Here is a 13,027-nt window from a genome sequence, read left to right on the forward strand (position 1 = left end):
AAAAGCGAACATTTGTAAGTCGAATATTTTCTCCTGGGGGATTCTACAAATGTCGTCTAAATCCTAACAGTTTCTTTTTTTAACGTATGTTGCTATATGTATATACGTGGTTCTCAAACTTTTTCATGTCAAGGACCCCCAAAATATGCATTTGGCCGCGGACCCCCATCTGAAAATGATTTTACATATAAAATATTTTGCACAGATTTGAGTAAAACATTTATATATATATATTCAAAGATTTGCGTAAATTCTCACGACTTTTCTTTCAAAAATAAGCGCGGCACTCGGTGCCGCGCTATGAGCTTGTAGATCTGCTATTTTTGAATAGCCAAAGAAATCAAAAAAATGACACAGATGCTTTCACGGTCTAAAATGGGTTAAACATGTGTTTTAATTCAGATCTATGCCTACCTGGACAAGTACGTGGTGGGTCAGTCGTACGCTAAGAAGGTCCTGGCCGTGGCCGTGTACAACCACTACAAGCGGCTCAACAACAACATCCCCGCTGCCGCCAGGACCGCCGTGGAGGTGGAGAAACCGGCCGCCCTGACACCACGGGGTCAGTGTTCATAACGTTTAGAATCCTGTACTTAATGCTTTGATAATTGCTACTAGCAGCCTGCACTTTGAAGAGCCAGAACACAGGCTACAAGTCAGAGAAGTAATTGAAGTCAAGGCAACAAGTCCCAATGAAGCAGCATGGGGGACGCATGGGGACGTTGAAATATTTTGTCCCCCGAAAACGTAACGTTCTCTCATTGCAAACGTGTGTGTGTGTGAGAGAGAGAGACTCTGTGATAGTATCATAGATCAATTGTATGCATCTTTACGAATATAATCTCGGGCCTCAGTCAAGTGACTTAAAGATTGTAATTTACTCTGACTATTAGGGATGGCCAACCGATAACCGTTCACCGTTAACCGACCGTTAAGCGGCCACCGATTAATACTAACGACTAACAATTAATATTAAAAAAAAAAAATTGGGCCAAAAATGTTTTTTAACACATTGCATGCCAGTCGCGTAGATCTACGCGAACCTATTTAAAGCCGCAGCGTGCCAGTCGCGTAGATCTACGCGAACCGCCGATTCCCATGTTAAGTGCCCCAGGTGCACTTTCCGATTTTTTTTGATCCATTTCCGTTTCCGGTTTCTGGTCGGAAATGGAATTATTCGGGTTCCGTTTTTTTCGATCGTATCCGCTTCCTGTCTGGGATCCTGTTTAAAACTCGATTTTCTCTGGTTGTTGTTTTTCTCCTCGCTGATCACTGTTTACCGTTTATCGGCTGTAGCTTCAAGATGGCGGCACGGATTTGGAAACTGTTTTCGCTCGCCGTTTCTCACGGATCCGCTGTGTGTTTAGAACCAAATGAACGCGCACTTTTAACTTATTTAGCGAGGTCTGTGGCGACATGAAAAAAACTAAAAAACAACAATAAAACGCTGGCACTGGTGAGTACATTATGAGATTAAACTCTGGCATGGAATGTGTTAATAGTTTTTTGGCCAAGTCTACACCTGTAACCACACGTAACTTCCACTTTATTCTTCTTCTTCCTCGTCTTTGTATTGGTATTGTTTGTGTTGGAGCGCCTCAGTGCGGCTGCAGAGTTCATGTGCAACCTCTTCCAGAGAGAGATAGAGACACTAGAAACTCTGCTGGAGACACAAAACAAACAGAGTAGACTTGGCCCTTTGAAATAAAATGTATTTTGGCCCTTAAAAAAAGAAAACAAAAAGAAGAAAAAATGTTTGTTTTTTTATTTTATTTTTTACATTTTTTTTCCTTAACGGTTATCGATTAATTAATCGGTAAGGCCTAACGGTAACCGGTTAATAAAATGTCTCCATTTGGCCAACCCTAATGACTATGATGATGATGTAATGATTTATTGACAACAGCTCATCATCTAAAGGCCAGTCAACTACTTGAAACTGCCATTTGGGGATAATGGTTGCAAGGAGTTGCATTGGTGTGGACTGGCCTTAACAGTAAAAAAAAATCACATTTTTGTTTGTTGGACTACAATGACTCCCACCCAATACTTCTCCTTCTCTCTGGCATAGTCTCGCGCGTAGCCAGATAACTATTCCATAATCTCTGAGAGTCTGAATGCTATATAGAGTCTGGAACTACACCTACCGAAATCCGAGAGAGGAAGCTGGCACTTCCGTTCACGAAAATAGACATAATTATCTTGTTCATTCGTTGTCATGTTTTTGTTTCGTAGGATTGTTTTCATGACCACAAATATTAACTAGAAAAAAAGTGCTCCTCGGCACACGTCTCCGCCAGGTCAGGTAGATTATCGTGGTTCAGCAATTCAGCCATGCGTTCATGATTTGAGGCAATTCGTTCAAAACGGACCACTCCTGCAAACTTTTGAAGCCTATCTTAGCCAATCAGGTTGGAATAATAAGAAATCAGACAGATCCCGTCTTGATCACATGACTGTAGAGATACTTCGTACCGACATGTGTGTGATGCATCTGTAGGAGTAATAGCCAAACTTTTGCAAAAAATCTGCCTGCTGGTGGTGCTATAAGAGGCCGATGTGAAAAATGTGGGCAACTGGTTCTGCTTTGGCATCCAGGGAGTGTGTGTGTGCACAGTTTCACGACGATCTGTCCAACTGTGCCAGAGATTAGCTGTTAACGGACAAAACATAGTCTCGGCTACGCTTTCGGCCTGGAGAATTAGACTTAGATTTTACAGATGCAAGGTTCATTGTTTACCTGATAGCCTATAGTTTCAAATGTACTGTACAGATTATTTAGATAGCATGTTGTTTAGACCAGTGGTTTTTAACCTTTTTCATGCCAAGACCCCTAAATTGATATACATTTGGCCGCGGACCCCCATCTGAAGATGTTTTGTGCCAGGGTCCCCCAGAAGCAAAGATTTGAGTTAAAAATGTATGTAACTAGAAATTAGCGGCCCAAACCTCTAGAGTTCGACACTGCGGGTTGTAGGGCTCACTTCTTTTGGGCTTGTTTTCATAAACCTGGTTGCTTGCTTCTTGCGCATAATCTGGCGTGTAGAAGACCGCACGGACAAACCGCGAAAGTACAAAGGCACAGTAACAAACACACACACACACACACACACACACAGGACGTACGTACACACACGCGCACAAAGTTGAAAGAAGAAAAAAGCAGATATGGGTACCTTTTTGTGTGTGAGCGAAAGGGCAGTGATGAGTTCCGGGTTGAGGTGGAGGTGGAGCCATTTCAATGGCCGCCGTTCGTTTTCGCTCGAATATTAGGATGTAAATGCATTCAAAGATTTGCACACATTTTCAAGATTTTTCAAAAATAGCAGATCTACAAGCTCATAGCATAACTCGGTGCCGCTCTATGAGCTTGTATATCTGCTAAGCTGGTAGATCTGCTAGTTCTGCTTTTTTAATGTTTGAACATGTGTGACAATCAGGGGCACAGTGGCGCAGTCGGTAGCGCTGTCGCCTCACAGCTAGAAGGTCCTGGGTTCGATTCCCGCCGGGGACGCTGTGGGCACTGGGGGCGTGTTCTCTCCTCCGCGTCATCAGCGCCCATACCCTAGGTGGGGTTGGCGAAAGGGCCTACTCTGTGTGGAGTTTGCATGTTCTCCCCGTGTCTCCTAGGGTAGTTAATACCTCCCCCATGACAGCCGGGGCGCCTGATGGAGGGGAAGGGAACTGGTTGGAATAACGTGTTCCTTCCACGCGCTACGTCCAACCAGGGAAACTCCCCCCTGTCAGGTGACAAGAAGGTCAGTTGGCTCTCATGCCTGAAGGAAGCATGAGCTCGGCCCTGGCCTCCCTACTGTGGGGTGACAGGTGTAATACTGGTGTAGGGCTGGTGTAGTGCCCAGGATCACTTAGGAAATTGGCACCGGGTGAAAAAAATGGGTTACAAAAATCGCGGGATAAAAATTTAGAAGTAAAAAAGAACATGTGTGACAATCTTTCAACATGGAAACGATGATGACGATTATGCAATTTTTTTTGTGATTATCTCAAATAATTGCGATTATACGATTATGTAATACTTGTGACAGGCCTAGCTCTCGTTTCATGAGGCTCTACACTGGCTATCTGTATTGTATGTATATGATTATTTACTTTGCTCATTGTACGTCTCTCTGGATGAAGGGTGTCTGCTAAATGCCTACATTGTTAATTGTGCTCTAGTGAGGCGTTAGAGTTGTTTTTGTTAAACAGACTGTCGATGCTTTTCGTTAACCCTTTAAGACCGGGAATGCGTCTGTGTCATTTATAGATTTATTTGGCTAATCAAAAATAGCAGATCTACAAGCTTGTAGATCCGCTATTTTTCTGCTAAGAATCTTGAAAATGTGTGCAAATCTTGGAATATATATATATATATGTAAAGCGAATTTTTTTAACTCCGATCTGTGCTTCTGGGGGTCCCTGGAACAACATATTTTGAGATGGGGGTCCACGGCCAAATACATATAATTTTGGAGGTCCTTGACATGGAAAAGTTGGAGCACCACTTTTCTAGCAACATACGTTTTTTTTTTTTAAACTGTTAGGATTTAGAAGACATTTTTAGAATATATATGAAAAAAAATCATGCTCATTCAAAAACACGATACGATAATACTTTATTGTCAGTTTGCACTGAAATTTGTCTTGCGACCCAGCAGCCATGTATACAACATATAACGGTACACACATTTGACATGACACAAGAAAACAACAAAATACATACATAAAGACATGCAAAGACAAGAGCAATGTCCACCACTCAGCCTACCCCTGGCCTATAACAATATAATAAAATAGCAGATCTAAAAGCTCAGCGTGGCACTCGGTGTCGCGCTATGAGCTTGTAGATCTGCTATTTTTGAATAGCCAAAGAAATCTAAAGTGACACAGATGCTTTACCGTGTTGAATAGGTTTAATAGTGTTAAATGTTGATGTTCTTCTTTTAGAGATGTTAAATAGTTGAATCTTAAATGTCGATGTTCTTCTTCAGAGATGTTAAATAGTGGTAATTGTTGATGTTCTTCTTATAGAACTAGAGATGAGAAGACGGGAAGATGAATACAGATTCACAAGTAAGTCATTAGTCTCTGGTTGTTGTGATTGGCTCTTTTTGCTGTTCTTTATGAATGTGTCTCTGGTACATCTTGAGGTCCAGGAACGTTGATCTTCTAGAATCTAGATCATCACCTTGGCTCAGAGGTTAAACACTTTGAATCCCTGTCTGGGTGGATCAGGTTTAGATGGTGGGTGTCATTTTAGATTTTTAGCTATAGCCTATAACCATTATTTTATACTTAGGCTATTCAAAAATAGCAGATTTACAAAATTTTTGCAAATCTTTGAATATCTATATGTTTTTAAACTACATTTTTAACTCGAATCTTTGCTTCTGGGGGTCCCTGGAAAATCATCTCAAAATGTGTTGTTCCAGGGACCCCCAGAAGCAAAGGTTTGAGTTAAAAATGTTTTCTTTAAATATATATATATATTCAAAGATTTGCAAAAAAAATCACGATTTCTCAAAAATTGCAGATCTACAAGCTCACGAGTGCCGCGCTATGTGCTTGTATATCTACTATTTTTGAATATCCAAAGCAAAAAAAATAATGGTCGAAGTGGTTACACAGATGCGTTCCCGGTCTTAACACATTCACTGCCACTGGGTCTCGTCTATCCACCGGAACAAAAACATTTTTTTACCGCGATCGGCCATTTTGCTGCTATCGCCCGTTGAATATGGCTCGTTTTCACCAAAGAAAAGAAGCTAGAGGTGTTTTTCTACAAGTCCTAATATAGGAGTGGACAGAAGTGACGCTTTTTGGGATGACGTATGAATAAATGACGTCATAAAGTGTAATTATGGAGAATAATTTATATTCATATTGTCTCGTTGTAGAGCTGTTGCAGATCGCAGGCATCAGTCCCCATGGCAACGCCCTGGGGGCGTCGTCCATGCAGCAGCAGGCCAGTCAGCAGCCGGCCCAGGAGCCGAGGGGCGGGGAAGTGCTGGACTCCGCCCACGCCGACATCAAGCTGGAGAAGAGCAACATCGTGCTGTTGGGACCTACGGGCTCAGGTCAGTTTATTCATATGGTGGAAAGTAACTTAAGTACATTTACTCAACTACTGTACTTAACACATTGAGTGCCACGCACTATGCGTCCAAATCATCCTCAGAGTGCCAGCGTTTTTTTTTACCGTGTTTTGACGATCTTTGTACAGCCGCAGAAGCCACAACGTGCACCCGGATGTAAAAAAAAAAGTGTCCGGGGGGGTGGGGGAGGGTCCCGTCTATCCACTGGAACGTTTCTTTTACCGCGATCGGCCATTTTAGAGCGATCGCCGTTGAAAATGTCTGGTTTTCACCAAAAAAAATAAAATAATCCGAGCTAGAAGTGTTTTTCTCCAAATCATTGGACGGACGGAAGTGACGCTTTTTTGGGATGACGTCCCATCCGTCGATTCCTTCTAGCGCAGTCGACTAGACTAACAGCGAAACATTTCAGATGACTAAAATATGACTAAAACTAAATGGAATTTGATTCAAAAGACTGACTAAAACGGAATCAAAATTATATTAATAATAATAATAATAAAGCTTTATTTATATAGCACCTTTCGAAACAAAGTTACAAAGTGCTTCACAGAGATAAAATACACCATACAGTAGGAGAGCACAAAAATAGAAATAAATTGGGATCCCTACATTGGGAGCCAATGTAGGGATGCTAGAATTGGTGAAATATGATCGTACTTTCTAGTGCCGGTCAGGACCGGCAGGATTGCTGTCAAAATCAACACTGCTACCCGGACACAAATGTATTGCTGCTACCCTGAACAGGGCTCCCTCGTATCTCCACTCCACCTGCATAAATAAAGGTTAAAGCATTGGTTCTCAAAGTGGGGTCCGGGGACACCCAGGGGTCCTTGGGGGGGGGGGGGGGATACCAGGGGGTCCCTAGCAAAATGTGTTAATATAGCTTCACAATCATTTAACCACTTTAACCATATTTTATACTTTGGCTATTCAAAAATAGCGGATTTACAAGCTCATAGTGCGGCACTGAGTGCCGTACTATGAGCTTGTATATCTGCTATTTTTGAAAAATCTTGAAAATGTTTGCAAATCTTTGAATATATATATATATATTTAAAGCGAACATTTGTGACTCAAATCTTTGCTTCTGGGGGTCCCTGGAACAACATTTTTGAGTTGGCGGTCCACGGACAAATTCATATCATTTTGGGGGTCCTTGACATGGAGACGTTTGAGAACCACTGGGTTAAAGGACATGATGTTTTCTGTCTGAACAGGTAAAACGTTGTTGGCTCAGACGCTGGCTAAGTGTCTGGACGTTCCCTTCGCCATCTGTGACTGCACCACCCTGACCCAGGCCGGCTACGTGGGCGAAGACATCGAGTCCGTCATCGCCAAACTGCTGCAGGACTCCAACTACTCTGTGGAGAAGGCCCAGCAAGGTGAGACACCACACAACGTAGAGTAATAAACCTTAAAGGAGTAGTTCACCCCCAAAATGACTTTTTTTCTCTATGGAGTAGTCCATAGAAAAAAACCCATGAAGACTTGAATTCATGGATATGTTTTTAGTTTGTGTCTCATTCCTAAGCCAATAATTTGATGACCAGCAGAGGTTCTGGTAGGAGCAAAGAGTCTCCTTTATATCTCCTACCGGAACCGCTGCCTACCGGTCCGCTGGTCATCAAATTATTGTCTTAGGAATGAGACAAAAACAAAACAATATCCATGAATGAAAACAAGCTGTATTCAACTACCTCTAGCTAAAAACAAAAAACGGAACATTCTATCAACTCACTTTCTTTTCCAGATGAAAGAAGAGATTCTAATCTTTGTTTTGAGATATTCCATGTGTTCATAGTCATTACACAACATATTCTGTCTGTGGGTCCTCAAAGATGAGTCAGAATGGTCAAAATCCCTGGCACTGGCTGAGCCTGTTCTAGAAAACCCCTCTGGCAGGGAATGTGTTAATGGAGTAGTTTACCCAAAACATGACTTATTTTCTATCAATCACACACCCCATGAAGCATTGAATTCATTGAGATTTTTTAGTTTTTGTGTCATTGCTGAGCCAATAATTTGATGACCGGCAGAGGTCAATAGGAGGCTCAATGGAGACTCCACCGGTCATCAAATTATTGGCTCAGGAATGAGACAAAAACCAAAAAAATCTCCATGAATTCAATAATAGGGTGTGTAATTGATAGAAAATAAGTCATGTTTTGGGTGAACTACTCCTTTTAACTCTTTGACTGCCAGAAATAAAACATAATTTTGCCACGCCACTGCCAGCGATTTTTCGGTGTTTTCACTCTAGGCGTGGAACAAAACTACACGGAACGTAACATTTATGTTGTTCGTATTAACGTACAGGCATCGTGTTCCTGGACGAGGTGGATAAGATCGGCAGCGTTCCAGGAATCCATCAGTTGAGAGACGTAGGAGGAGAGGGTGTGCAACAGGTCTGTCTACTTTATATGTTCATCATACTGAGTGTGTGTGTGTGTGTGTGTCTGTGTGTACACTGCACTAGAGCTCTCCACGGGCCCCCCGATTCCGAAAATACCCGACAGGACCCGAGACCAGTGCGGGTCGGATCCGTGTTTTATCATAATCACTCGGGGGCGGGTCGGAATCGGCGCTATTACCTCGGAACTCGGGTGTGTCCATCATTATGTGTAATCATACCCGAGTGGTTCCAAGAAGACCCGTAGTATGCCTACTGTCTGTCTGAAGTGCTGTTTAAAGGGACTACACCATGAATTTTAACTTTCTTATTTTTTGTGTTTTTATGGTCTCCCCTACCTCTCTTATATCCCCAAAAATACCCCAGTTTGAACACTCAGGCTTTCACAGCAAATCTGGGGTTTTCTGTAAATTAGTCTCAAAACAGGCCAAACTGATTTGCACCCTGACGTGACGTCACGTCAGGGTGCAATCCCTCCCGTTTTTCAGTTCCAACCAATTATTTATTTTGTTTACTTTTTCCACACAGAACCAGGAGATAACATGCATACAAACTGGCTCAATAGCGCCACGTGCCAAACAGGACAATGTGGTATTGCAGGTGAAAGTGCTTTATAAGCCAGAGAGAAGTTAGTTGGAATGAGTATATCTGAGGCTTGATTTAGGCTCAAACCTTTTGAAAAAACGTTTGAGGGACAATATGATATTAAATATTATTGTTTTTTAAATTCATGTTGTAGAGCCTTTAACTTGTGTGTGATGTTTTAGACAGACCTAGGAGTCAGGTTAGTGCAGCAGCGACATGAATGGCTGTGCATCTTGCGTGATGTTTTAGGCTGGTTTAGGATCAGATTACTGTTGCGCAACAAAAAAAATAGTTGAGCTACGCAATGCATGCGCACCAGCATACTGCAAGGTAAGCCCAGCTGCCAGGCTGATTTGAAAACACTGCTGTGCAAAAATCATGGATTCCTCTGACGAGGTGAAAGCAAAGCTTTGATCATAAATTGGTCATTGGTCAATAGGTCTGCTATTATTCCATAAAGTCCACATTTATTTATAAAGAATTTGAATCTGACCAAATTGTCACGGGACCACTCAGGTTCGATTCCGTTATTTGAAAATAATCTTGTAACGGCTCAGAATCTGACCAAATGTCCTGGGACCATTTCGGTTCGGGTCCGTTTTTCTTTTACCTGTGTCAGATGTAAGAAGGGGGGGACTGCAAGGATAAAAGACTGAACCACTGACTGCACTGCACTAAATATCTCCTGAAGAAAGTCATTAAATCTACAAGCTCTCAGAGAGTCACAACAACACGACACGCTGTGAGCTTGTAGCTCTGCTAACTTTGGCCAAATGTTGGCTATACAGAACAGGAAACACTACTAGGGTTCATTTGGTTTTCGTGATGAATGAATTAACTGGGATGGCCATTGTTGTTGTTGTTTTGTGTTTTTAATGAAGGGTTTGTTAAAACTCCTGGAGGGAACCATCGTCAACGTTCCAGAGAAGAACAGCAGGAAGCTGAGGGGGGAGACGGTTCAGGTGGACACCACCAACATCCTGTTTGTGGCGTCCGGAGCGTTCAACGGTCTGGACAGGATCATCAGCAGGAGGAAGAACGAGAAGGTATGAACAGGGTTGTTGTCACCGTTATGACATTTTGCATGACCGTTAAAGGTTTAATGACATTCACTTTTACACCACATTCAAAGTCTTTGTCCTGGTCCTTCAAAAGTGTACAAAAAGTTTTAAGTGAAAATTCCATTCCAGTGATCCATGGCAGGTGTTTTTCTCTCACATTTCTAAAGCCTTTTCAACTGCAATGAAAAAAGAAATCTTTGCCTGTGGGTGTCGCTGGTGAGGGATTTTGCCTGTCAATCATCGCCTCTGCTCCGCCCCCCCCCAAAGGAAAGGATAGGGGAGGGGAGGGGCGAGGAGGAGAGTGGGCGGGATTAATCGACTGTGACCTCACTGTCGAAGGGCCAAGCTCAGATTACTTTTCAGCCTAATTATTCAGAAAACCCCAGACCACAGAAAATCCACTGAATGTTCTAAGGTCAGGTTTTTTGGGTGTAATTGAGGTCATAAAACCCCAAATAAAACATTGAAAATAAAAAAAGTGAAAATGAATGTCATGATACCTTTAACCCATTAAGGCCTGAGATTCCGATTCTACGAAATGTCTTCAGTCTGTAGAATCGGTTTTCTGAAAAACTTCTGTTACTATAATCAGTGGTTTATCAAACCTTTTCATGTCAAGGACCTCCTAAATGATATGCATTTGGCTGTGGACCCCCATCAACATATGTTGTTCCAGGGACCCCCCCAGAAGCAAATGTTTGCTTTCAAAATATGTATATGCCAAGATTTGCAAAAAAAAATCACGATAAAAAAAAAATAATAATCAGATCTACAAGCTCGTATCTGCTATTTTTGAATAGCCAAAGTGTAAAGGGATAGTTCACCCCAAAAAAATACTTCTTTTTCCTATGGATTAGTCACCCCATGGAGACTTGAATTCATGGATATTTTTTTTGTTTTTCTCTCATTCCTAAGAACATAATTTGATGACCAGCGGACCGGTAGGCAGCGGTTCCGGTAGGAGACACAAAGGAGACTTTTTGTGTCTCCTACCGGAACCGCTGCTTACCGGTCATCAAATTACTGGCTTATAGGAATGAGAGAAAAACAAAAAAAAACAAATTCTCGTCAAATCTCGTCCTTGGCGGTGTGGGCGTTTGGACAGATTCTCGTCAATTCTGGTCGTTGGTAGTGAATGAGTTAATAATAATAACAACAGTAACTTGCTGTTGGTCCCTCTGCAGTATTTAGGCTTTGGAAAGCCCTCCAACCTTGGGAAAGGCCTATGGTTAATATGGTGGAAAGTAACCAAGTACATTTACTCAAGTACTGTACTTAAGTACAATTTTGAGGTATTTGTACTTTACTTGAATATTTCCAATTTCCAATACTTTTACTTCTACTCCACTACATCTCAGAGGCAAATATTGTACTTTTACTCCACTACAATTATTTGAAAACTTTAGTTACTAGTTACTTTTCAGATGTAAATTATGATATTATGAAACAAAGATTAACCACTTTAAACCTATTTTAAACCTAGGCTATTTGAAAATAGCCGATCTACAAGCTCACAACGCGTCGCATCGCGACGCGTTGTGAGCTTGTAGATCTGCTATTTTCAAATATTTAGTACTTTTACTTTTGGTACTTTAAGTACATTTTGATGCCAATACTTTTGTACTTTTACTCAAGTAAATTTTTAATTTTGGATTTTTACTTGTAACAGAGTATTTTTATATTGCAGTATTGGTACTTTTACTTAAGTAAAGAATTTGAGTACTTTTTCCACCACTGGTTAATAATAATAATACTAACAGTAGCTGTCTGTGTGTTCCTCTGCAGTATTTAGGCTTTGGAAAGCCCTCCAACCTGGGGAAAGGCCTATGGTTAATGATAATAATACTAACAGTAGCTGTCTGTGTGTTCTTCCCAGTGGTGGAAAGTAACTAAGTACATTTACTTAAGTACTATACTTAAGTACAATTTTGAGGTATTTGTACTTTACTTGAATATTTCCAATTTCCAATACTTTTACTTCTACTCCACTACATCTCAGAGGCAAATATTGTACTTTTACTCCACTACAATTATTTGAAAACTTTAGATACTAGTTACTTTTCAGATGTAAATTATGATATTATGAAACATACATTAACCACTTCAGCCCTATTTTATACATAGGCTATTTGAAAATAGCAGATCTACAAGCTCACAACGCGTCGCATCGCGACGCGTTGTGAGCTTGTAGATCGGCTATTTTCAAATATTTAGTACTTTTACTTTTGGTACTTTAAGTACATTTTGATGCCAATACTTTTGTACTTTTACAAAAAGTATTTTTATATTGCAGTATTGGTACTTTTACTTAAGTAAAGAATGTGAGTACTTTTCCCACTTCTTCCTCTACAGTATTTGGGTTTCTGTGTGTTCTTCCTCTACAGTATTTGGGTTTCGGAACGCCCTCCAACATGGGACAGGGCCGCCGCGCCGCGGCCGACCTGGCCAACAGCAGCGGCGGGGACTCGGACGCGGTGGCGGAGATGGAGGAGAAGGACCGCCTGCTGAGGCACGTGGAGGCCCGCGACCTCATCGAGTTCGGCATGATCCCCGAGTTCGTGGGCCGCCTCCCCGTGGTGGTCCCCCTGCACAGCCTGGACCAGGACACGCTGGTCCGGATCCTGACGGAGCCGCGCAACGCCGTGGTGCCGCAGTACCAGGCCCTGTTCAACATGGACAAAGTAAGAGGCTTTGCACTGTTAACGGGATAGTTCACCTAAAAAAGAATAATTTTCTTCTATCGATTAGTCACCCTAGACCAATCTGGGAACCCATCGCCAAATGAAAAGGAAAAACAGCGCCCTCTGCTGTTTTTTACTATCTCAGTTGGCTCTGGGAGGAAGTCGATGTAGCACACGTGCGCAAGGAAACCG

General features: G+C 41.9%; 1 protein-coding gene across 2 annotated transcripts in view; it reads left to right on the plus strand.

Moving 5' to 3' along the window:
• The window catches only part of LOC308091349 (ATP-dependent clpX-like chaperone, mitochondrial), a 47,359-nt gene that overhangs the window by 18,846 nt on the left and 15,486 nt on the right, over nt 1-13,027 (plus strand). The window contains exons 6-12 of one of the 2 annotated variants that reach the window (XM_080436901.1): nt 403-562; nt 5,032-5,073; nt 5,898-6,077; nt 7,316-7,480; nt 8,415-8,503; nt 9,975-10,139; nt 12,539-12,835. In XM_080436901.1, coding sequence (XP_080293027.1) covers nt 403-562; nt 5,032-5,073; nt 5,898-6,077; nt 7,316-7,480; nt 8,415-8,503; nt 9,975-10,139; nt 12,539-12,835 — 1,098 coding nt within the window. The remainder of the gene's footprint in view (nt 1-402; nt 563-5,031; nt 5,074-5,897; nt 6,078-7,315; nt 7,481-8,414; nt 8,504-9,974; nt 10,140-12,538; nt 12,836-13,027) is intronic. The other variant, XM_080436902.1, reaches the window with a different exon arrangement.

The sequence above is a fragment of the Gymnoscopelus braueri genome, assembly GCF_963280865.1.
Source record: "Gymnoscopelus braueri genome assembly, chromosome: 9".
Classification (NCBI taxonomy): domain Eukaryota; kingdom Metazoa; phylum Chordata; class Actinopteri; order Myctophiformes; family Myctophidae; genus Gymnoscopelus; species Gymnoscopelus braueri.